At 48.9% G+C, this 26,364-nt stretch overlaps 2 protein-coding genes across 10 annotated transcripts in view; one reads left to right on the top strand and one right to left on the bottom strand.

Annotated features, from left to right (window-relative positions):
• Positions 1-26,364, bottom strand: part of SLC25A39 (solute carrier family 25 member 39) — a 75,376-nt gene that overhangs the window by 43,260 nt on the left and 5,752 nt on the right. The gene's annotated exons all lie outside the window — the stretch shown is intronic.
• Positions 16,745-26,170, top strand: RUNDC3A (RUN domain containing 3A). Of its 8 annotated transcripts, none has more exons than XM_033416861.2 (11): positions 16,745-17,108; positions 20,755-20,870; positions 21,276-21,409; positions 21,596-21,681; positions 22,509-22,598; positions 22,712-22,792; positions 22,934-23,099; positions 23,214-23,371; positions 24,177-24,314; positions 24,411-24,535; positions 25,572-26,170. In XM_033416861.2, the coding sequence occupies exons 1-11, from the start codon at positions 17,002-17,004 to the stop codon at positions 25,712-25,714; spliced, it is 1,344 nt and encodes a 447-aa protein (XP_033272752.1). In that variant the 5' UTR covers positions 16,745-17,001; the 3' UTR covers positions 25,715-26,170. The 8 variants fall into 8 exon arrangements, with proteins under 8 accessions (XP_033272752.1, XP_033272751.1, XP_004286036.1 ...); XM_033416860.2 differs by having other exon boundaries at positions 21,273-21,409; XM_004285988.4 differs by having other exon boundaries at positions 21,261-21,409; positions 24,429-24,535.

Here is a 26,364-nt window from a genome sequence, read left to right as displayed (position 1 = left end):
AAAAGACAGAGTTTAGATCATTGGGAAATGACCATTGCAAAGAGAAGCCTCAGTTCGCCTGATAACCAGACATACTACTTTTGGAAATAATCATATTTGTGTATGTTTTGCCATATTTGTGTATGTTTTGTTTAAGTGTTCAGAAAAATCAGCCATGTTTTCATTACAGTGTGTAATTGGAGTAGAGTCTCCATGGCCCAGGTGACTGAGTACAAATCCCAAGTGTAACACTTACCAGCTGTGTGACCTTGGGCAAGTTACTTCACGTCTCTGGGCTTCAGTCGCCTCAGCTGCAAAATGGGAACCAGGTGATAAACATAGCACCTTCCTTGAAGGGTTGTTGTTAGTATTAATGAAGTAATACATGTAAGGCACTTCAAACAGTGCTTGGAGCTTATAGTAAAGGCTAATATTAAGTGTTGCCAATTATTATTGTCATTCATGTTTAAAATGTTAGGTGACATTTAATTTGTCAAATTCCTGTTAACTTGTGCTCGCGTGATTATCAGAGAGATGTTGATTGTTTATTTATTTTATTTTTATCTATTTATTTGGTTGCGCTGTTTGGCTTGCGGGACATTAGTTCCCTGACCAGGGATTTAACCCTCGGGCCACGGCAGTCAAGGTGCCAAGTCCTAACCACTGGACTGCCAGAGAATTTCCTTTTTTATTTTACTTATTTTATTTTACTTATTTTATTTTATTTATTTAATTTTTTTGATTGTTTAAAGTAATGTCAATTATTCAGTAGATTCAGAAGGTTAATAAACTGGACATGAGGGGAGGGGGAAGGGTAAGCTGGGACGAAGTGAGAGAGAGGCATGGACATATATACACTACCAAATATAAAATAGCTAGTGGGAAGCAGCCGCATAGCACAGGGAGATCAGCTCGGTGCTTTGTGACCAGCTGGGGTCACAGAGCTGGTCTGTGGGGTGGGATAGGGAGGGTGGGAGGGAGACGCAAGAGGGAGGAGATATGGGGATATAGGTATATGTATAGCTGATTCACTTTATTATAAAGCAGAAACTAACACACCATTGTAAAGCAATTATACTCCAATAAAGATGTCAAAAATAAAAAAATAAATAAACTGGACATGAAACCAAGTTTAGGTAGTAGTGAGGATTTCTCTCCATCAGTAAAGACCCTTGAAGGCTGAAGAATTTAATAAATAACCTCTCCTCCCGCAACTCCTGTAAACTTGTCTGTAGTGATAGCACCCGTCCTCTAGGGGGCTCAGGTTGCTCCATGGGACACCCTACCTCTCTGGAGCACTCCACCCCCACCCTGAGGCACAGGCCACTCTGGACTTCCTCCCTCCATTCTCCCCACTCTCCCTCTCTCTCTCCACTCGCTCCTTCCCCACAGCCCTAAAGAGCTCAAGTCTATCCACTGAAATAACCAGACAAGCTTCTCTTGACGCTAGAGAGGTTGCCCTGTTGCTCTCCTCCCCTTCACAATGCCTAACACTCTCTCTCTCTCACCTCTCATTCCCTCCTCTGCCCGACAGCTCAGCTTCTCCTCTATCTCCCCTTTCCACTAATAACCTATAAGTTGCCAAGTCTAATGAACACTACCCAGCTCCCCAGGTGGATTTCTCCGTACCATTTGACATGTGCAGCCCCTCCCGTCTTGGAGGTATCTGCTCTCAGTTCCCCTCCTATCTATTTGATGGTTTCTCCTCTATCTTCTTGGCTGGCTCATCTTCCTCCTATCACCTCACCCCCATGTTGGTGCTCCCCCAAGTTCATCTTTCCTGAGCTATCTTACCTCCACGGTGCACACTCTTGTGACTTGGCCCTCATTCAAGGTGCCCTATCTCAGCCAATGACACCCCAGTCTACCCAATGCTCAAGCCAGAAACCTGGAAGTGACTGCAAAACTTCCACCTTATCTGGCCAATCACCAAGGAAGCATCCATTGACTTTCCTATAACTGATGACCTTTCTAAAGCCCAAATTGGAGCCTGTCACTCCTTGGTAATGTTCAAATTCTAATGTTCAGAACTTATGGTTGGTGGGGGGGAGGGGGGAGGGATAGTTAGGGAGTTTGGGATTGACATGTACACACTGCTGTATTTAAAATGGATAACCAGGGACTTCCCTGGTGGTCCAGTGGTAAAGAATCTGCCTTCCAATGCAGGGGATGTGGGTTCGATCCCTGGTTGGGGAACTAAGATCCCACATGCCGCGGGGCAACTAAAACCTGCGTGCCACAACTACTGAGACTGTGTGTCACAAACTACAGAGCCCACGTGCTCTGGACCCCACGTGCCACAACTAGAGAGAGAAAGCCCGCACGCCACAACTAGAGAGAAGCCCGTGCCGCAACGAAAGATCCCGCACGCTTCAGCGAAGACCCCGCGTGCCGCAGCTAAGAACCGAGGCAGCCAGAAAATAAATAAATAAATAAAAGAAAATAAATAAATAAAAAATTTTAAAAACAAAATGGATAACCAGCAAGGACTTACTGTATAGCACAGGGAACTCTGCTCAATATATGTAACAACCTAAATGGGAAAATAATTTGAAAAAGAATAGATACATGTATATGTATAACTGAATCACTTTGCTGTACACCTGAAACTATCACAACACTGTTAATCAACTATACTCCGATATAAAATAAAAAGTTAAAAGAATGCTAATGTTCAAATCCTGTAGCTCTGTCTAACCTTGAGTTTCATTCTTCCTCTTCATTCTCTCCCCTTATATACTAAACTACATGCAGATCCTATATGATTAGCACAGGGCAAGGCACACAGTAGGTGCTCAATAAATGTTTGTTGAACATGCATGCTGAAAGGTAAAGGTAAGAAGATGGGAAATATATATACCATGCCGTTTCCAGTGGCCAAAGCTAGAACAATTTGAACAACAAAATAAAGAAGTATTGGATTACAACCCAAAGTATAAAACAAATATCCATGAGTCCGTATTGATATGTTTAAGTAATTGAATAGATTAATAAATGGAGCAGAGGAGGCACTAGCTCAGCCAACGAGCAGGGTCAACATCTTCAATCGCACATTATGTTGATAGTACATACACTTGAGATGATGGGATGAAGATGGGACTCTGTGATCTTTCTCCCCAAAACTCATTACCTGAGTCTAAGCATGAGAGAAGCATCAGACAGACAGTGATGTGGTGGTTAGTTCCGTGTGTCAACCTGGCTAGTCCACAGTACCCAGTTATTCAATCAACCACTAATCTGGGTGTCGCTGTGAAGGTATTTTGTACATGGGATTGATATCTACAATCTGTTGACTTTAAGTAAAGGATATTCTGGACAGTCCTCATCCAATTAGTTGAAAGGCCTGAAGAGCAAAACTAAGGGTTCCCTGAGGAAGAAGAAATTCTACCTGTGAACTGCAGTGTCAGCGCCTGCCCTACAGATTTCAGATTTGTCTAACCAAACCCTCACAATTGACTAAGCCAATTCTTTGGCAATAAAACAGTAAATCAATTTCTCTCTCTCTGTAAATATTTATCTATAAATATATCTAGAAATACACAAATATATTTATATCTGCATATAAATATCTATATATATATGTATGTCTATAAATATATATAGAGATGTTTATATATCTGTACCTATGTGTCTCTACATATTTCTCCTATTGGTTTTCATGGGTTAAAGAAGAAACCGTAATGGAAGTTATAAAATGTTTTGAATTGAATGAAAAAAATATTTGTGGGATAATGGCTAAAGCAATGCTCATAGAAAAATTTACAGCCTTAAATGAGTATATTGGAAAATAAGTTTATAATGAACAATCTAAGTTACCCATTTCTTTTTTTAAAAAATTATTTTAGATATTTATTTGGGATTATCCCTTTGGAGGAACCAGATGCCAGCGTACTCTTTCTTGTATCCTCAGGCTTCTTCTTGCTGTTTCTTTTTTCTTTTCTTTTTTTCTTTTTTTTTTGTGGGATCTTAGTTCTCTGACCAGGGTTCGAACCTATGCCCCCGGCAATGGGGGGGTGCAGAGTCCTAACCACTGGACCGCCAGGGAATTCCCTAAGTTACCCATTTCTGTAATTTAGTAGAAGAACAAAATGAGTCCCATAAAAGAAGAAAGAAGAAAAATAACTAATAATAAAAACACAAAATAAAGCTTCAATAAAGGGAATCAATAAAGACAAAGGTAGTTCTTTAAGAAGATTAATAAAAGTTAAAAATCTCTAGTGAGATTTATCATTCGAAAAAAAAGATCGCATACTGCAAATATCAGAAATGAAAAGGTGAGTTTCACTACCAAATTTAAGGACATTTAAACAAATGAGAGGTTATTACAGATACACTTATTTTATGCCAAACAATTTAAAATTTTCAATGAAATAGGCCATGTCCTAGAAAATTATGACACCACAAACCAACTCAAGAAGAGATAAGAGAATTCTATCTCATCATGATGGAGTTATAGGGACTGGAATTGCTGTCTAGCTGTAAACAACAAGAAAACTAGATAAAATATATGAAACAACTGTTTTAATCATTGGATAGGCAGTGCAGGTCTGTGATCTCTAGGAGAAAGGGAACGAAGTGAGTCCTGTGATTACCCCAGCTTCTGCCCGAGGCACTCTCTAGACCACAGTGCCAGGAAGGGGTCCCAAAGCAGTGGATTTGCTGGGTTGGGATGAGAGATCAGAGTTTGGGGAGGCTGTAACACTTGGAATTTACAAAGTGGAATACTAAAGAGAAGGGAGCTGTGCAGAGTCAGAGTGTACTTGAGAGAGTCTCTGAATACTAAGCCACTCGTGTAAGGGTGAACCGCCACACATCTGAGAGATCAGATGTGCTGTGAGCTACAGAATTCCCAGAGCTTACAGAAGGCTAGGATATAGTCAAATTCTGACCACCCAGAGTGGAGAACGCTTGTTAAAAAAACCAGGGCATTCAGTAGAGACCCCAGAAAGGTAACACTTTAGTAGTTAATGAGGGCTGTTTTAGCCGTAGGCAAATTTAGACCTTCCCTAATACCTTAAAAATAAACTTCAAATGAATTAAGTTAATCATGAATAAGTTTGTGAATTGCCTGTTAGAACAAAGTCCAGCATTTTGGAAAACAACAAAATCCAGCACCTTGATCCTTAGAGAGAGTCACAGTCTGGGCAAAAATGTTTGCAATACATTTATCTGACAAAAGCCTTGTATCTAGAATATATAAAGAATTCCTGCAACTCAATTATGAAAACAAACAATTCAATTAAAATTTTGATGAAAGACTTGGACACTTTGCAAAAGAAAATACACAATGGACTAATAAGCTCATGAAAAAACTTAACATCATTAGTCATCAGAGAAGTGCAAATTAAGTCCACAATGAGATACCACTACATACCCACTCAATGGCTAAAATGCAAAAAAACTGGGGTTTCCCTGGAGGTGCAGTGGTTAGAACTCAGTGCTTTTATTGCCGCAGGCCCAGGTTCAATCCCTGGTCGGGGAACTAAGATACCACAAGCCTCGTGGCATGGCCAAAAAAAAAAAGAGAGAGAGACTGAGAACACCAAGTGTTGGAAAGGAGATGGAGCATTGGCGATCTTACATTTTTGTATGTTGTACAAGGGGTAAAACCACTTTGGAAAAGAGTTTGGCAGTAAAAGTTAATCATACACTTATCCTATGAGCCATTCATGTGCTCCTAGATATTTATCTAAGAGAAATGAAATATATGTCGACTAAAACCTTCAATGAGAATGTTCATGGAAGTTTTCTTCATAGTAGCCCAAACTGGAAACAGCTCAAATGTCTATCAACAGGTTAATGACTCGACATCTGTGGTATATTTCTCATCAACAAAAATAAACAAATTACCTATACACGGCTACAACATTAATGAATCTCAAAAACATTATGCTGAAGAAAATGCCAGTGCCAACGAATATTTATTGTATGATTCTATTTGTAGAAAGTTCTAGAATAGGGAAAACAGATCTATGGTTCAGATCAGTGGTTGTTTTGGTGGTGGTGGGGATTGACTGAGAAGAGGCAGAGGAGAACTTCCTGGGGGTGATGGAAATGTTCTGTGTCCTAATAGGTGTGTGGGATACCTGAGTGCATGTATCTATTAAATTATTGAATGGCAGTGCTTAAAATCAAAACATTTTGCTCTATGTATGTAAATTACACCTCAATAATGAAGGACCACACTGAGGTACTGGAATGACTACAATTAAAAAGAATAATAGAATGGATCAACCACAAGGTCCTACTGTATAGCCCAGGGAACTATATTCAATATCCTGTGATAAACCATAATGGAAAAGAATATGAAAAAGAATGTATATATGTATAACTGAATCATTTTGTTGTACAGCAGAAATTAACATAACATTGTAAATCAACTATACTTCAATAAGCTAAATTTTAAAAAAGGAATAAAGATGCTGAACATTGGTGAGTATGTGAAGCAACTAGACCTCTCATACATTGATGATGGGGATGTAAAATGGTACAACCACTTTGCAAGTTTGGAGGTTTCTTACAAATGTAAACACATACTTCTCATATGATCCAGAAATTCTACTTGTAGGTATTTACCCACCAGGAATGAAAACGCTTCATTACAAAAAAATTTATACAATACCATTTTTAGCAGCTTTAGTCATACTAGTGAAAAGAACTGAAATAATCCTAAATGCCATCAACAAATGAATGGACAAATAAATTGTGGTACATTTATACCCTGGAATATTACACAGCACTGATAAGTAATGAATTAACAACACTTGCAGCAACAGGAATGAGTTTCCAAAATGTTATGCTGAGTATGAGAAGCCAGACACAATGTAGTAAATCCTATATGATTCCATTTAGATGAAATTCTAAAAAAGACGAGTTCACAGTGACAGCAAGTAGATAAATGCTTGCCTGGGGTCGGGGCAGAGGATTGACTGGGAAGAGGCACCAAAGAACTTTTCCAGTGATGGAAATATCCCCTATCTTGATTGTGGGTGTGTATGTTTGTCAAAACTCATTGACTGGTACAATTAACATGGGTGCATTTCTTGTGTGTAAATTATACTTCGGTAATGTTGATTTTTTTAAATGGAGAAATTAATTGATGAAATAAAAACAAAAACCTTCTAGGAATAAAAAAAAAGAATACAATACCTACATAGTCTACAATCATAAAAGAAATTGAATTAGCAGTCAAAAATATTCCCACAAAACAAGTTCCATGACTAGAGAGCTTCATCATTAAATTCAATCACATAATCAAGAAGCAAATACTTCCAAACAGTCACAAATTATTCCAGATTACAGAAAAGGAGGAGGCACTTGTTCACTCATTTAGTAGCATTATCTTAATACCAAAACCTGGCATGGATAGTACAAGGAAGAAAAATAACATGTCAATCTTGCTCATGAACACAGATTCAAAAGTCCTAAATAAACAAAACATTAGCAAACTGAAACCAGTAATAAAAGAAAAAGGTAATACACCATGACCAAACTGGGCTATCCCAGACATCGAGTCTAGTAACATTAGAAAAATCAATTAAATGAACATGAAAAGAATGAAAACCATATATGCATCTCAGAGACGAAAAAAGCATTTGATAAAATTTGCCACTCATTAATAATTAACACTTTGAGCAAATTAAGAATAGGCGTGAACTTCTATAACCTGATAAGGGATATCTATAAAAAAAGCCTACAGAAAACATCACACCTAATATTGAAACCTTTCCTCCTGAGGTCAGAAACAGGACAAGGATGCTTGTTACTTGGCGAGGAAGAAAAAAAACCTGTTATTTGCAAATAATTTAATTGTGTAGCAAGAAAATTGCTACAGTAAATTATTTCAATTTATAGAAATGTTTAATAAATTAAAAGAATCAACTTAAAAATTAATTGCACAAAGACAAACAACCCAGTTAAAAAATGGTCAAAGGACTTGAATAGACATTTCTCCAAAGAAGGTTACAAATGGCCAATAAACATATGAAAAAATACTCAACGTCATTAGGCATTAGGGAAAGGAAATCAGAGCCACAATGAGATACCACCTCACAACTACTAGGAGACCTATTATGAAAAGGGAAAGACACTAAGTACTGGTGAGGCTGTGGAGAAATTGGAACCCTCGTAGTTAAGGTGGGAATGTAGAATGGTTCAGCCACTGTGGAAAGAGTCTGGGGCTCCTCACAATGTTAAACATAGAATTACCATATGACACAGCAATTCAGAAGAATTGAAAACAGGGACTCAAACACATACTGTACCCAAATGTTCATAACTGTATGATGAAGGGCGATGGAAATATTTTGGAAATAGATAGTGGCAATGGTTGCACAACTTTGTGAGTGTAATTAATGCTACTGCATTGTACACTGAGAAATGGTTAAAGTGGAAAATGTCATGTTATATATATTTTAACACAATAAAAAGTCAGTTGCTTATCTACACCAGCAACAATTAGAAAATAAAATTTTAACAAGGTACTTTTAAGATAGCATAACACTTATAAATAACCTTGGATAAACCTAACAAAGTATGTATAAGACTTCTTTGAAGAAAATGTGAAAATTTTATTGACAAATTTTTAAGACAAGCTAAATAAAAATATACTGTATCCAATGATAGGAAGACTCAGAATTGTAAAGATGTCAGCTTTGTAGAAATTAAGCTATAGATTCAATGCAATCACAATTCCAATATAAATCCTAAGGTCAGTTTTTTATATGTAATTTTTTATTTGTCAATCATACCTCAATAAATTTCATTTTCGTTGCACATGTCAAGCTAATTCTAAAATTATTCTGGAAACACAAGGGTCCAAGAAAAGAAACAAGACACTCTTAAAGAAGAATAAATAAGATAGTAGGACTTGCCCTACCAGTCATCCAGACTTATTATAAAGTTTTAATAAGTAAGACATTATGATTTGTTGCAAGGACAGACAAAGAGACAACTAAAGCGGAACACAGAGCTGAGAAACAGACCCACACTTGTACGGACACTTGATTTGAGACAGAAAAGCAGTGGGGAAAGTACTTTAAAAAAATAATGAGGGACTTTCCTGGTGGTCCAGTGTTTAAGATTCCACACTTCCAATGCAGGGGTTGCCGGTTCCATCCTTGGTTGGGGAACTAAGATCCCATATGCTGTGCAGCACAGACACCCCCCCGCCCCCCATCAAAAAAAGAGAGAGAGAGAATAACTAATGGAGCTGGATCAAACTGAAATTGGACCCCCACCTCACATCATACACAAAATTTATTCCAGGTGAATTATAGACTTCAAAATAAAATAACACTATAAAACTCTTGTAAGGTAATGTAAGAAAAAACATCATAACCTCAAGATAGGGAAGATTTCTTAAGAGAGAAAAATCACCTGTCATAAAGAAAAAATGATATATTTGGTTATATTACAATTAAGAATTTTTGTTCATGAAAATATACCATAAAGAGGACTAAAGGACAAGGCACAGAATATGAGAAGATATTTGTAGTACATATAAGTGACCAATAAGCATGTGAAAAAATGCTTGAACTCATTAACAATCCTGGAAATAAATGCCAACTAAAATAAAATGTATAACAACAGTATTTGAAGTCAGGGAGAGAGGCAATGGAAGTCTACTTTTATAAGGTTCTAATCCCTTTTCCTTCACCACATTGATAGCCACATACTAACTATCAGGGACTACGTTGATATGCTCTAGGATAATCTGTCAGATCATCTGACGCAGCAGCTAAATTGGGGCTACCACTTGGTTACGTTCTCATCATCTACGATTATTCACCAGGTTTTTGCAAGGGCCAGATTGATGTGTTAAATGGAGATATAACAGGGACCACCACTCCTGCATCCTTTGTGGGTGACTATAGTCACTGTCATTTCACCTGGGATGAGGTATTGCTTCTGATTTAATATCTTGGCAGGGGTAGGGGGCAGTTCCCACTTGGTCTTTCCTACTCCGATGGCTCTTGTTTCAGGAAACCAATGTGAGAATTCTGCTATCTGCTAAGTACATCTATTTCAATTATGTATTTAGAGACCAGGGAAATAACCACCAGGTGGGTCTGTGGACCTATTGGACCCACTGTGGGATGGACTTGGCCAGGTCTCCTTTTATCACTTGGCCTCTGTATGCCCCACTCTAACACATGTCCATGGTGGCATTTTGATCCCTTAATATCTGTCAGCTTAAATCCTGTACCCAAAAGCCTTGAAAGATCTGAGTATTCCCCTTTCCTTAGTTGCTCTGAGAAATGACTTTGGAGGAGTAAGGTAATTATTATGATGTAAGTTTACTGTGGCATTGCAAGATTCTTCCTGAAGGGCACTGGCCTCTGCTTTAATCAGTGGGTTCTGTAGCTGAAAAATGGTTGGGGTCTGGAAATTGGGTGATGAATCATGATTTTCCGTTGCAGTGGCCGATATCAGCCTTCTACTCACACTCTTGCTTGTTTTTGGTTATATAAGTCAAGAAATACTCTCATTGGCTGTCCACCTACCTAGGAAGACCATGGTCTTCCATGTTGAAGACCATTGGCTATCACAATAGATCCCAGCTTGCCACTTTGGTTTTTCTGCCCATTATGGTAATTACATCCACTTTAACTCTGATGACTAAGTGGCATCACCTGGCCTCTGTTCTGGGTTTCGTGTCATACCCACTGACTCTACAAAGCCCAGTTCCATAGATATGTCCACTACCGTCAACTTCGGCCTGCAGAGACTAACCCCTACTGAACTGCAAATGATGCCGGTGCCTCTCCGACAACTAGCCCATTTCTTATCACTATTTAAGTGAGTGTCTCTGGGTCCTCATGAGGAACACAGGAAGCTGGAGCGTTCTCTGGTCTTATACAATAATAATAGGTCTTTTTAAAAAAATTTTTTTTTAATTTATTTAATTTTTGTCTGTGTTGGGTCTTCGCTTCTGCACAACGGCTTTCTCTAGTTGTGGAGAGCGGGGGCCACTCTTCATCGTGGTGCGCGGGCCTCTCACTGTCATGGCCTCTCCCGTTGCGGAGCACAGGCTCCAGACGCGCAGGCTCAGTAGTTGTGGCTCATGGGCCCAGTTGCTCCGCGGCATGTGGGATCTTCCCAGACCAGGGCTCGAACCCGTGTCTCCTGCATTAGCAGGCAGATTCTCAACCACTGCGCCACCAGGGAAGCCCAATAATAGGTCTTATACAATAATAATTTCATTCTGGTGAGCTCATCTCCCTGAGCCTTTTGACCCTTCCCCAGCACTCAGCCTAGGAAATTCTAGCATCTCCACCTCATTTGCTGTAACATACGGTTTCCTCCAAACTTTGAAGCTCTATCTCAGTAGCATATTGCAACTGGTTTCAGATGTCCTTGCTAAGGCTTTAAAATGTTAAATCCTTAGTCATGGTAGAGTATCCCAGATCAATATAGACTCTCCACTATCCAGCCTTATATTCTACTCCCTGACCCCAGTCCGGCACCCTCAAGATCTGTTCTCAAGCATGTTCTCCCAGTTTCTGCTGCTACGTTAGCCAGATGCTGCAGCATTTTTGGTGAACAATCCCTTTCTTCCTATAGCTGGGATAGTACTTCCCCACTTGTTCCAGGATGAGACTTGTCCATGGTCTAGAATCATGGAGTGGGATCAGGGTCAGATCTTGAAGAGAGCAAGTATCATCTTGTGAGGCATCTGCCTCAGGTGAGGACTTTGCATGTTATCCAGGCAAGGAAAAACTGCTCTCTTCTATCAAGGGGGAGAGGCCACTTCTCCTTGCCCAGTGGGTTCAGGAGAATATGGGGATTCCAGAACAGATGTTTTCATATCAGGTCTCAGTGTCCTACTCCTTCCTTATCAGGGCCCTGACTTGGTGGGGCTTTAAATAAATAATCTTGCTATTCTTACAGCATTATAGGATTGACTTTCAGCCCAGTCAGCCCTACACAGGCTGCAGATAAGAGTTTCCTTGAGTGCTGCCCTAAAGGATTCTGGGTTTTACACTGTACCCTGAGTTGACAGCTGATGTGAGTTTGTCATTTTTTCCTTTTAGCAATTTGAAGGCATTTACCAACAACTGACCAATTCCACAACCTTTATAATTCCCATTTCCCTCCCATATCACAAAAACTAGAGATACACACAGGCAGTGCAGCCCTGGACTCACCAGGGTAAAAGCTTTAGTAGTCTTGCTGGTGCTCTGGGTATCAGCACCCGCACTTACCCCAGCAATGGAATCCTCATTGCCATTTGGACGGTGAGTCATCCAATTCCAGAATCCCATCTGGGGGATCTGCTTCCTAGGACCACTCCAGATACCCACTGGGTTTTTTGGGGGGAGGGGCGGTCCCCCTAGGAATAAACCCTCAGTTGAGGATTTGATATTTGAGGGGGGGTTTGTTTGTTTTTTGGGGGGGTTTAGTTTGTTTGGCCATGCCACGCTGCTTGTGGGATCTTCGTTCCCCAACTAGGATGGAACCCATGCCCCCTGCGATGGAAGCTCGGAGTCCTAACCACTGGACTGCCAGGGAATTCCCGATATCTGAAAAATGATGCTAGGAACTACCTGCAAGTGAATGGGAAGGTGACACAGAGAAGGGAAGGAGGCTAATAAAGGCTGTGCTATCAACCCCATTAAGAGTGTGGACAACCGGAACTTAGTCCTGCTGGGGACTCAGGGAGCCAGTGATAATGTGAGCCTCAGGACTATCCCACCTGATGGCTGAGAGGACTGGGGTATTTTCCCACCATTCCTCATCAGTTATTGCCTGAGGTTTGCTGAGGATGGGAGTGCCCAGCGTCTGAGTAGTGCAGGCTCCAGTGGCCAGAGAGAGCCTTCAGGTAGAGTTGCGGTTTTTCTGGCGGTTGGAAGTTCGTTCAGTGTACCCAAGCGCTTAGAGAATGTGGGAGGGATACTGACAGCATCTGCTACCCCAAGGGAGGAATCTGTTCACTAGAGACAACAGTGGCTCCACTAAACGGGTAGCAATCCAATTCTGAGGATTTAGATTCTTCAAGAATGAAGTGGTCACCTGACATGGTCTAAAAAACAACAACAGCCAACTGGGGTGCTGGCTAAGGGCAAAGTGAAAATGAAATGAGTGTTGGAAGAGGAGATTATAAATGTCAACTTTGACCAGTTACAAAAATAAGAATCATAGGGGCTTCCCTGGTGGCGCAGTGGTTAAGAATCCGCCTGCCAATGCAGGGGACACGGGTTCGAGCCCTGGTCCGGGAAGATCCCACATGCGGCGGAGCCACTAAGCCCGTGCGCCATGACTACTGAGCCTGCGCTCTAGAGCCCACGAGCCACAACTACTGAAGCCCGCGTGCCTAGAGCCTGTGCTCTGCAATAAGACAAGCCACCAAAATGAGAAGCCTGTGCACCGCAACGAAGAGTAGCCCCTGCTCGCTGCAACTAAAGCCCACGAGCAGCAACGAAGACCCAACACAGCCAAAAATAAATAAATAAAATTAAAAGTAAAATAAAATAAAAATAAGAATCGTAGATGCTATGGGTATTTGCTTGCGCTTGCTTGCTCGCTTGCTTTATATCATATACTCTGTACGGTATTATTTCCCCCTTCCTTCCTTTGCCTTATTATCTTATAGAAGGATTGTTGTTGGTAGTGAGCTTTATTATTTAGTCTTTAGGTTCCTCTAGAGGAAATGTGGCCGAACTCAGAAAGGTATTAACATCACCCAGAGATGGATACTGTTACTGCAGAGACTTTGCAGCTCAACGTTGCAGGGGAGGGCGCTATAGCACCTTCACTTGTACCAAAGACAACTGCACCTTAATAGGCAAAGGCAGGAAGTTGTTACTGTTCAGATATGTATAGAAAAGATGTGTGTAGATGCTGAGCAGCAAAAGGTCCCCTTTTCCTGTGCCAGTTACTTATTTCTTGCTTTTTTGCTCCAAATCCATTCTTCATGTCTCTCTGCTCTCCGATGCTGAGGGGTCGGGAGGACTCTACCAACTTGTTTCCCAGACTCCACTACTAACTGGCTTTCTGTCAGGTTCTACTAATAGAAAGCACTAGAGGGAGATGGAAGGCAGGGAAAGGAGAAGGGCCGATATTCTCTTTGGGGGTTTTGTTTAGGGTCACCCTATCTTTGGCAGTTGGCTCCAGCCTTCAGCTCTTTTCTGCATCCTGAGAACCAGCTTTGTAGATGGCTCCAGTGGCAGCCCACTGGTGGCTCTGGCTGAGTCTGAGCCCCACCCGTGGGCTCCCACCTCTTCCCTTGAGTTCCCTTAGCCCTTGCTACTTTCTTTAGTTACAAGTTTCACTACTTCCATGTTGTCTCCATGTTCTCTTTCTCTTTTTGCTCTTTTGGTCTTCCCACTCCTGTGTAACCAAATCCCCTCTATTTCAAATACATCGTGTGGTTTCTGTTTTTCTAACTAGGCCCTATCTGGTGCACAAAATACCCTCAATGGTAGAATAGATAAATTGTGATAGAGACATACATTGGAATAGTATACTGCGAAAATGAATCTCCCTAACATGATATTGAAAGAAGCAAATTGCAACTGAATTCATATAGTATGACTCCATTTCTACAAAGTTTAAACACCATTAAACTATATATATATATATATATATATATATATATATATATATATATATATTTTTTTTTGCGGTACGTGGGTCTCTCACTGTTGTGGCCTCTCCCGACGCGGAGCACGGGCTCCGGACGTGCAGGCTCAGCGGCCATGACTCACGGGCCCAGCCGCTCCGCGGCATGTGGGATCTTCCCAGATCGGGGCACAAACCCGCGTCCCCTGCATCGGCAGGTGGACTCTCAACCACTGCGCCACCAGGGAAGCCCTAAACTATATTTTTTATTGATGGATGTGTAGGTGGTAAAACTATAAAGAAAAGCAAGAAAATGATTATCGCAAAAGTCTGGATAGTGGTTATCTCTTGCGGGGATGGATGAAGATGAGATCTGGGAGAAGCATACGGCAGGTCCTGGGGTGTTGATAATGTCCTATTTCTTGATCATTGAGATTATGACATAGGTGGTTTGCTTTGTAAATATTCTTCAAGCTGCACATATGTGTTTCAGGTGCTCTTTTGTGCATCCGATATATCTTGCAATTGAAAAACAAAAGAACGGGGCTTCCCTGGTGGCGCAGTGGTTGAGAGTCCGCCTGCCGATGCAGGGGACGCGGGTTCGTGCCCCGGTCCGGGAAGATCCCACATGCCGCGGGGCGGCTGGGCCCGTGAGTCATGGCCGCTGAGCCTGCAGGTCCGGAGCCTGTGCTCCGCAACGGGAAAGACCACAACGGTGAGAGGCCCGCGTACCGCAAAAAAAAAAACCCAAAAAACAAAAGAGCGAACATCACAATCACCCCTGGCAATGGGTCTGGAGGCAGGAGGACAATAAGAGGGGCTTCTTAGAGGTGAAGCAAGAGGGAAAAGTCAGAGAGAAGGGACTGAAAAGACTAAGTCTGAGGTGCCAAAAGCCAAGAATTGAGGCTGACGCTGAGTGAGCAGGAGATCTGTGCTGGGAGTCAGGACCTTCTTCCCAGCCCCCAGGGAGGCAAACCAAGGTTGGAAATTTCTACAGGTTTTTCATCTCCTGCTCCTCTGTTTGTGCTAATGGAGGGTCCCTGCCTGCTGGTCATATTCAGATGTGGGTGCACATCTGAATCAATGTGGTGACATTGATCTGCCACTAGCGAGCAGGGTAAACCCAGTGAGTGGGCAGAGTTGGTGAATGGACATTCTTGAGGCCAGATGGAGAATATGGGTGGACCCCTTGTAATTGACACAGAAAAGCTTTCTGTGGGAGCTGGGGATTTCAGTGGTTGAAAGAGAACAGGCTAAACAGAGGGATGGAGCAGGTGGGAGCAGTGCTGTGAGGGAGCAAAGGGTGGCAGGGAAGCTGGACTATGCCTCCATTTCCCCACCTTTCCCTAAGAGATGCGACCAGCACTGTAAATCGACTATACTTAAAAAAAAAAAAAACTAAAAAAAAAAAGATGCAACCAGCTTTTCTGGCCTTGCAGAGAGGGTTGATGGTACCTTGCAGCAATTCTGGCAGCCAAGGGGTTAAGCCCTCATGTCAGCTGCCTCTGGGGTGGTGCGAGGAGGTAGGACTCTGAGAAGAAGCAGTTACCTTGGCACCACTGTGGGCATCAGCTCTACTGCTGGAAACCTCCACAGAGCCCAGGCCCTTAGCTGCCAGTCTACTCTTCACTCATCGTCCCGAGTGGTCCCAGGCGCTGGGCTCCTACGGCTTATTCTGGTTTCCCCTCCCCCACCCTAGTATCTGTGGACTCCGCCGGCTGGTGCAGACAAGTCAAGCCAGGGCGCAGACAGACAGATGTGCAGTCTCTGACTGCTCCTTGGTCTCCCGGCTCGGCAGCGTAGGGCCACCTGCGCTCTCTGGACGCAGACCTGGCCTGGCCTCGCTGGGAATGCCGAGACTGAATGGGTGGGGGGGGCGGGGCCGGGATGAGGGTACAGGAGGTGAGGAGAAATGAGAAATCTGAGATAGACACCACTGATCACAAGTCAGAAACAAGGGAGTAGAGGCGTCGGAGCTCAGAGGAGCTAGGCGTGGGTCCCGGGCTCTGAGCATGGGGGTGGAGAACAAGCCAGAAGCCCCCTTTCTTCCTTCCAATCGCTGCCTCTCCCTGGGACCCTCTCCGCCCTCCCTGCGGCCCCGGCCCTTTCCCCTCCCCCCAAAATCCTGCGTCCTCTGCGGATTGGTCCCCGGCCTTCCAGGGGCGGGGCCCGAGGACCCTGACGTCACCTGCCAAGGGGGGCGGGCGGCTAGGGAAGGGGGGTGACGGGCCCCGGCTCAGCACCTCGGAGAGCTCCCTCCCCTGCCTTGTTTTGCTCCGGAATCGCCGCCGGGGGAGGGAGCCAGGGGGCCCGGCCAGAGGCGCAGCGGCTGGAGGATGGCCCTGGAGGGGTCGAGGGGCCCCGGCGGGCAGAGGGCCCAGCCGTGATCCGGCGGGGGGGCCGGGGCTGCGGGCGGGTGGCGGGGGCAGCTAGAGGCGGCAGCAGTGGCTACACATCTGGATGGAAGCGAGCTTTGTCCAGACCACCATGGCTCTGGGGTTGTCCTCCAAGAAAGCGTCTTCCCGCAACGTGTCTGTGGAGCGTAGGAACTTGATCACCGTGTGCAGGTGGGCACCGCTGGCGGGCGGGGGTGGGGTGGTCAGGAAGAGGCGGCGGGGCGGGCTGCGGAGACCTGGACTGAGCGTGCCCGCGGGAGGATGCACAGCAGCCGCGGAGAAAAGGGAGGGAGCACAGGGTTAGGAGGGGCGCGTCCGCTATCCTCAGGCCCAGGCCTGGAGGGGGTTTGGAGGTCTGGTCCTTACCCTTCTAGGTCAAGCCAGGCCTATGCCCAGCCTGGGGCCTGGGGGTGAGGGGTGTTTAATTGGCACTGCAGCTTCCTGTGAGAACCAGGAAGTGACATTGTGTGTGAGGGGGAGGGGTGGGGATGGCTGGCTCCCTTGCTGGGGGCGGGAGCTGGGTGGGCAGAGGAGAACTGATGGGATAGGGGGATGAACGCCCTCCAAGCGTACCCTCATTCCCACTCCCGTCAGCCTGGCCTCTCTGGGGTGGGGCTTTTCTGGGAGATTTTCCAGTGCTCAAATCCTGGATCAGGGATGGTGCCCTCCTCCATCTCTGGGCAGTTGCAGCCTATGGCCGGGTCAACTGGGCATGTAGGCAAAGTCCCTGAATGTGTCCAGTGAAGGCACGGCACTGCCACTGCCTTGGGAAGGACTGAGGGCCTGACCGCAGAAGTCTGGGTCTCCTGGGTTCAAGGGGAGGAGATTGGGAGGGCAGAGCCATTGGTTCCTGAGGGTGGGGCTGTCGCAGTGTTGGGAAGACCTGCCCACTTTCCTGGGGCCAGGAAGTGAAGCTTCCCACTTCCCAGCCCTGCTGTGATTCACCCCCGCTGCCCTGCCGTGAAGCCAGGAATGGCCAGTCTCTCAGCCCCCACCTGCACTCATCTCCCCGCCTAGGATGCCCCTGCCAGCTTCCTTCTCCACCTCCCCTCTCCCCCACGCCGCCTCTGAGAGCAGGGTGCCCCCAGTGCAGGGCTCAGCTGTCTTCCCTTGCCAGTCCCACGTGCCTGCACGCTGGCCTTGGTCCTGCCCCTTCCCCCAGGAATCAGTGCCCACCTGATGCCCTGGCTTCCGTATCCTACAGTTCCTTCCAGGTTCCTGGGCACACACCCAACCGTACTGCGTCTGTCTCACACCATTATATCCCTAGTGCCTAGCATGGTGCTGTGCACATCTGACCTCTGTAAAAATGCCTGGAATGTTATAGAAGGAATGAGAGCAGCAATGGCTCAGCCCAAACGCGGTCCCCTGCCTCCACGCTCACCCCCCACACCCTGCCAGCGTGTGGTGTAAAACACAGATGGTCCTAGATTCAAGCTCTTACTTTATCAGTAATGAGCTGTACAACCTTGAGGAAGTCTCCTAACCACGCTGGGCCCTGGGTGCCTCATCATCCCCATTGTAGATGTAATAGCCACACCAAGGAGTGTGCCGAGCCCTGTGCTTGGCACACGAAAATCGCCCCGTCCCGATGCCATCCTTCCAGTCCCTCTCCCCTCGCTTGATCTCCTAGGTTCCTCTTCCTTCTCTTGCCTGCCAGGACAGCTGGGCCTGTCGAGTGTGTGGGAAAGGGGGGAACTCCCCTTGGCCTAGGCTGCAGAAGCAGAGGTTCTGGTGGATTGGAAGTGCGCTTAGAGCTGGGATGTGAGGGATAGAGTTTTGGGGAAGATTGGGAGCATGACAAAGGCTCAGGAACCCCTCGGGCCCCTGCCGCCTCTTCATTGTCACGTGGTTCGCCTCCAGCTCCCAGAACAGTTCCCTTTAGCAGGCCGAGGGCTCCCCTGGGCCCTGGCCGCCCTGTCTCCATGGTAACCTGCAGCAGCCTTGCACCTCTGAGCAGGGGACACACCATGGGGCTCCTGGGGGGGCAATGACCAGCTGCAGCACCCCTGAGGACAGATGGCAGATGGCTGCCATGCTGAAACCAGCCGCAGGCCCCCACTGAGGTCTGACCCAAATGACCAGAAGAGATCACGGGGGCGGGGCTGCATAATGAAGCCCAGATGAACGCCCTAAACACAGGCTCCTTCCGGCTCTCCCATTAATGGCCCAGCTCCTCACCACCCCTACCCCATGGCCTGTGCTCACCTTCTCTCAGTCCTTCCTGGGATCTGAACCAGAATTTGATGAGGCAGGTACCATTGTTCTTGTTTGCACCTGGGGAAAATGGGCCTTGGAGAGATTAAATGACTGTCCAAGGTCACCAGGTATCACACGGACACAAGATTTGGGTCCATCCAGGCTGCCTCTCTCTAGTGCAACTCCAGCACTGACCTGGCTCTGATTTCAGGCCAGACCAACTAACTCTAAGCCCATAGGGAAGGGAGGAAGGTCCATGGGCTTGGTTGTGCTATTGCCCTGAGAGCCTCAGGGGCCGAGGCTTGAGGGCTGGAGCACAGAGGGCAGAGGAGGCAGGGGTTGGTCGGGGCCTCGGTGATCCTGACATCCACCAGGAGGCCACAGATATAGCAGAAAGAGCAAGGCCTTTGGAGTCAGACATACCTGTTGACTTCTCACAAGCTGTGTGACTTTGAACAGATCAGTCAATCTCTTGGACCCTCAGTTACCTTATCTGTCAAATGGAGCTGACAGTGACAGCTGAGGACCCAGGGCTGTTGTAAGGATGGATGGGATAACACATGCAGAGTATAGTGCTGGGCACGTCACAGGGCTTGATGAGCTTAGGGTAAAAAGGACAGTTCCAAGCAGCCCCCATGTCCCTGGATACCTCACCCCTGCTATGCCACCCATAGGGGGCCATGATGGGATGTTGGGAGCCATGTCTTCCTCCCTGTCCCAGCCCACTGCAGTGATGGCCGGTGGAGATTGCAGGCATAGGGACTGCAGAGGGAGCTGAGGCTCCGGGCAGGATTGGAGGGAGGGACGGGGGCTGCTGTGCTCCAGCCTCTCAGCCCCATTGGCTTCCCTTGGCTTCCTTCCTCTCTGAGAAGCCAGGTGTCCGGGCCCCCAAGCCCCCTTCCAGAGATCTGCTGCCAATGCCCCCTCCCACCCACTGAGTGTGTCAGACCCACACCCTGCACCTCCCCCGGCCCAGTTCTGCACCGCCTGGTTCTGGGCAGCTGGTGTGTGGGTGGCCAAGCTAGGAAGGAGAAGGGGGAAGGGGGGCATCCGTGTGCTGGAAGCCCACCTGGCCACCCATGCGTGCCTACGCTCCATGTGCTTGGTGCTAACTCACATGCCCTGGTACAGGTGACCCGCACTCCACCCCAGAAGGGACTTGAGACTGTTCCAGCAATAGCAGAAGGCAGCTCGAGGACGGGGCACAAAACAGCTCCTAACTCCTATCCGACCCCTCCCCTTCTCTGACAGAGAGAATGCAACTCCAAAGGGTGGGCAAGGAGGAAGGGGCTCTGGGCTAGCCCGCTGGTTCCAGGTGCCTCATCTTTCTACTGATTGTTTCATCCCCTCTCATACCTTGTTCCTGAAGCTTTCTTTCTCTGCCTCTCACCTCTCCTGTCACCCACTTTGTCAATCAGTCTCCCACCTGCCACCCTACTCTCCCATGTCACAGCCCCTCTATGGGTCACTACAGTCTCACCTGTCTCCCGCCCTCTTTCCCTCTGCTTCCCCACCACGTCCGTGCTCTTGGTGGCCTCTTCTCTGCCTTCCTTCTACCCCCATCACCTTGTCTTCTCACCTGACACCCTGCTGCCCCTTCTCCCTCCCCCTCACTCAGGTTCTCTGTGAAAACGCTGCTGGAGAAGTACACGGCAGAGCCCATCGATGACTCATCGGAGGAGTTCGTGAATTTTGCAGCCATCTTAGAGCAGATCCTCAGCCACCGCTTCAAAGGTGGGCCCAGGTTCCTGTCCCCCCACTGCCCAGCCCTCCCAACTCCCAGCCTTCGGCTTCCAGCTACCCATCCCCCTCTGATCTACTCTGTGGCTTTCTGAACTCCGTCATTCACCCTGGCCCCATAACTGGACCATGCGCAGAAGCTCATGCACAGAGCTGGGAAGAGGGGAGGGGATCTTCTGGGCACAAGACAGTGGGTGTCCACAAGCCCCAGCCATGGGTGTGCAGTTATGTGCCCTGTACGTACATGCATGTGTGTGCGCGTGCGTTTGGGACAGGCACTACGCGCGTGCATGGCTGCTTCTACTTATGCATGTGTGTGCCCCATTACATGGACCCTCTCCGAGTTCCCTGGTCTTGCTGAGCCCCCTCCCTGCCCTGGCTCAGCCTGTGCCCCAGCAGGTCCGGTGAGCTGGTTCAGCTCAGACGGGCAGCGGGGCTTCTGGGACTACATCCGCCTGGCCTGCAGCAAAGTGCCCAACAACTGCGTAAGCAGCATTGAGAACATGGAGAACATCAGCACTGCCCGAGCCAAGGTAGGTGGCCTGCAGCGAGCAGGGCCAGGGCAGCTGCTCCCTGCTCTGGATACGAGAGGGCTGCCTGTTCCTTGGTCCTGGCCCCTGCCCACGGGCACTGGGGAGAAGGGCCACAGGAGATCCAGACCCAGTGGTGCACACTTGAGTCCCTTCGGGGCAGCAAGTAAAGGTGAGCGTGCTTTCCAGGGCCGGGCGTGGATCCGGGTGGCACTGATGGAGAAGCGCATGTCGGAATACATCACCACAGCCCTACGGGACACCCGGACCACCAGGTCAGACCTCCTCAGTCAGTGTGGACCACAAGTCCCAGTGTGTACATTCATTGCCTAAACACACTTGATCCTTAAGTTCCTGCTGTAACCTTCAGTACCTGGACTACAATTCCCAGTATGCACTGCTAGTTTCCATCTCCCGGACTGTCCACCAGTCAGCTGGGCCTGCAGTCCCAGAACACACCTTTAGCACCACCACCACCTCTTCCAAGTCAAATTCATCATCTCCCATGACCCCCAGCACTGATCTCATGCACAGTTCTGCTCTCAGACACAGCTCTGGACAAGCCTCAACTGTGTATCGTTTTACTTGTTGGCCTTCCCTGGCCTACAACACAGAGCCCTACCTGCTCCCCAAACAGTAGCAGCAGTCTGTACTTGCTACGCACGGCCTCCAGAGCCCCAGCGGTCAGCGCTTCAATCCCTGCACTGCGGGCTTTTGACTGCATTGTGTCTCTAGCCTGTCCTCACGTTTCCGAGTTCACGTCAACATATTTTTGAGCATCTACTGCACGCCAAGCACTGTTTTAGGACTTGTTTCCTGCTTTTTAAGGATCTGGGTGACCCAGTGCTTGGTGGGGAAGGGGGAGTTCTGAGGACGGAGGTCTAGTCTCAGGGCACACACGTTCTAATAGGTGGGAAACACAGGTGCTACCCCCAGTGGGCCCCAGTCTGAGGGAGTGAAAAGATCCACAGCTGAGGGGTGAGCGGGAAGAAGATGCCTCCTTCCTCTAGGTAAGGCTGGTAATAAGCCAACAAGAGACGCTCTGAGGGGTGGGGCTCCCTGGGAGGATGCTACACTGGCAGTCCCTCACCCCTCCCCGCAGACGTTTCTATGACTCGGGAGCCATCATGCTGCGGGAGGAAGCCACGGTCCTCACCGGGATGCTGATCGGACTGAGCGCCATAGACTTCAGGTGGGGCCTGGGTGGCCGTGGCCATGGTGGGGGGTTGAGGTGGTTTCTCTGCGAAGGTCCGCACTCCCATCCCCTCATACCCGCCCCCAACCCTGTGGCTGCTCTGCCCCCAGCTTCTGCCTAAAGGGCGAAGTGCTGGACGGGAAGACCCCCGTAGTCATCGATTACACGCCCTACCTGAAGTTCACCCAGAGGTGAGCAGCCCGATTGCGGCGGGGGTTGCTGGGTGCGGACAGACGACGGCCCTGAGGGGCGGGGATTGCGGGAGACGGGCGGGCTGGGCGGCATCCTGGTCCCCCTGCCCAAGGGGGTGCCCACTGCGCCCTCCTTCCAAGCTACGACTACCTGACCGACGAGGAGGAGCGGCACAGCGCCGAGAGCAGCACGAGCGAGGACAACTCGCCCGAGCACCCGTACCTTCCTCTCGTCACCGACGAGGACAGCTGGTACAGCAAGTGGCACAAGATGGAACAGAAGTTTCGCATTGTCTACGCGCAGAAGGTGCGCGGTGCGCGGCGGGGGCGGGGCGGGGCGGGCGCTTAGAGCCCGGCAGAAGGCGGGCGGCCGCTGGGACCCCCTCCTCTCGTCGCCGGGGCTGAGCCGGCGCCCCCACAGGGCTACCTGGAGGAGCTGGTGCGTCTGCGCGAGTCGCAGCTGAAGGACCTGGAGGCGGAGAACCGGCGGCTGCAGCTGCAGCTGGAGGAGGCGGCGGCACAGAACCAGCGGGAGAAGCGGGAGCTGGAAGGAGTGATCCTGGAGCTGCAGGAGCAGCTGTGAGTGCCGCCGCGTCCCTGACCCCGGTCCTCGGCCACCCCGACCACATCACCCCAGGGAATCCCCGCCATCGCCCCCATTGAGTCTAACGCCACCTTCCCTCATACCAAGCACCAGCATCAAACCCCCGAGTCCGTCACTGCCACCCGGAGATCCAGCCCCCTCCCCGCCACCGCGACCTAACATCATGCTCGACATAAGGCCCCCCACCAACCGGCTCCCCACTTCACCCTCAACTACCCGACATAAGCTAGAATGGCCATTGAACAGTACTCCTGGGACCCCAAGATTACAGTTAAGGACCTCTAATTAACGTGACTCAACGACCTTCAACATGACTGCATTGTTCCCTCTGTTCACCACTCCTCTGCTCTGCAGCGTAGGTCCACTGACCATCGTCACCCACCGTGACCCCTGACCTCACCCCTACCCATCCCTCTAACCGTTCCCCTTGAAACGTTTCCATCACCCTGTGACCTCCCAGCATGACTGTGGCACCCATGACCCTTCATGATTCCCACACTATTCTGCACCCACCCGTCCACCACCCTGGCTGACCCCTGCAACATCTCATTATTCCCCTAACCCCCAGCACGAGTGCACTAATTCCTGTCACCGCCGTGGCCCCCCCAGTACCCTCCACTGGCTCCCAGGATCTGCCCCACTGACCCTCAGCATTCCTACCCATTTCTGCTACCCAGGTTTCAACCCTAACCCCTCCCCTCCCCTCCCCTCCTGCTGAGCCCCTCTTCCCCACTTCTGCTCCCTCTTCCAGCCAGGCCTGACCCCCCCTCCCCATCCCAGGACAGGTCTGATCCCCGGTGACCATGCTCCCCTGGCCCAGGGTTCCAAGGACGTCACCACACGCCTGGTCAACCAATGGCCGTCACTGGGAACACTCAATGGGGCCGAGGGCGCCAACAACCCTAAGCTCTACCGGAGGTAAGCCCCAGGCAGGCTTGGCTCGGCCTTGGTGCCACTCCCTCCTCTACCAGGGAAGAGGGGCACTGGGGCCGTGGGCCTCTGCCCGCACACCAGCTCTCTGCTTTGCTACAGACACAGTTTCATGAGCACGGAGCCGCTGTCGGCTGAAGCCAGTCTGAGCTCGGACTCCCAGCGCCTGGGAGAGGGCAAGCGGGACGAGGAGCCCTGGGGCCCCATTGGTGAGCCCCCCAATCCAGCACCCATCCCGGAAGGGCTGAGGCCAGGCCTTGGGGCTTGTAGTCAGGCCCTGGCCACTTCCCTCATTCATTCAACTCTTCCCAAAGAACCTAGCACAGCAACTGAGAGCTTGGTTTGGGGCGTCAGGCAAATCCCAGCTGCGCCTCCTCTGGCTGTGCGAGCTTGGTCACTGATTCCACCTTGCTGAGTCCTTCTCATCTGTAAAACGGGGATGTTGTTTAAAATGATCACCAGTGTTGGCACATGGTGAGGGCTCCATGGCTTTTGGCATCATGACGTCCTCAAGAGCCCCGCAAATGCTCAGGGAGTTCTTCGCCTAACTAATTTGCTCTTAACTCATGCGCTCTGTGAACCAGTCGCCTGATCGTTGTTTCCCCCTTTTCTTTGGCTGCCAGGAAGCTCAGAGCCAAATTAGTGGCTCCCTTCAAGAGAATGTCCAGGACTTCAACGCATGCATTTTGTGTTGCCCTCCCCCCTCTGGCTTCACCTTGGTTTCCCACCCTAGTTTTCCCGGTGCCTGGACTACCTGTCTTTTCTTTCTAAAAACCACACTGTACTGGATGACCCTAGATCTTCTTTGACACAAGGCAGGCTATGGACGTGAAACCCCGCCACACTGTGTTTGTGATTGTCCGTGTGTCTGTCTCCCCACCAGACTGTGAGCTCCGTGAGGGCAGGGACTGTCTCGTCCGTTCTCTGTATCCCCCATGCTTGGAACGGAACAAGCGCTCACCGTGTGTTTAATAAATGGACAAAGAGAGAGGATGAACCCTCGGGGGGAGACAGAGACATAAACTGACGATTACAATACAGTGTCCCAAGCTCTGTGCATGGAAACGGGCAGGTGCTTACCAGGGCTTAACTGAAAAAGGCAAGCGCTCCAGAAATGAGGAAGGTCTCCAGATGGGTGACCTGAGGGCTGTCCCTTCACCGCCTGCACCTGTGCACACCCAACTCACACACGCAACTCGCACACACAGACCAGTTGGCCCCGCCTCACCCGCCCTCTCTCCCCAGGGAAGGACCCCACGCCCTCCATGCTGGGCCTCTGCGGCTCCCTGGCTTCCATCCCCAGCTGCAAGTCCCTGGCGAGCTTCAAATCCAACGAGTGCCTGGTGAGCGACAGTCCCGAGGGCAGCCCGGCACTGAGCCCCAGCTGAGGAGCGGCGTGGGCAGTGCCGGTCCCCCTGCCGCCTTTCCTCACAGCCCCCCAATCCAGGCCACCCTCCAGGGAATGCTGCCCACTCAGCCAGGCGTCTCTCGGGAGACACCCTTTGCTTCTAGCCCGGTTCAGCTTCTTGCCCGTGGAGGCGGGAGCTGCCAAGGGAGGCAGCTTGGGCCAAGAGGCAGGGGCACCGGGGCCACAGGGAGCCCTCAGGAAGCTTATTCTTCTGGCGACCCTGCTGCCTGGCTAGCTCCCTACCGGACTCTCCTTCGCTCATCTCCCCGCCCTCCTCAGGAGCTGGTGGCCCAGCCTGGCACTGCCGCCTCCCTTGCCTCTCCTGTCTGTCCCTGTGTATGCCCCCGAGTCACTCCTTCCTCAGCCCCCAGGCTGGGGGGGGGGGGCGGGGGGCAGCTACGAGGGTAGCAGGCAAATAAAAACCAGAGGACTGCGAGCAGCCTTGTCTGTGGGGGGACTGGGACAGGGGCCCTGTTCTGAGGTTGGCAGGATGCGGCGGCGCTAGTGCTGGGCCCGTAACCAAGGTGATGCTAGACCAGATAAAATCAGGTGTGCCCCCTGGGAGCAGACTGGTCAGAATAATTCAAGAAGTGGGTGGCTTCTGTATCAAGTGTCCTAAATATTCGGTCA

Source organism: Orcinus orca, chromosome 19 (genome assembly GCF_937001465.1).
Source record: "Orcinus orca chromosome 19, mOrcOrc1.1, whole genome shotgun sequence".
NCBI classification, from domain to species: domain Eukaryota; kingdom Metazoa; phylum Chordata; class Mammalia; order Artiodactyla; family Delphinidae; genus Orcinus; species Orcinus orca.
Note: the sequence above shows the minus strand (reverse complement) of the source record. Positions and strands in the feature narration are given on the sequence as shown.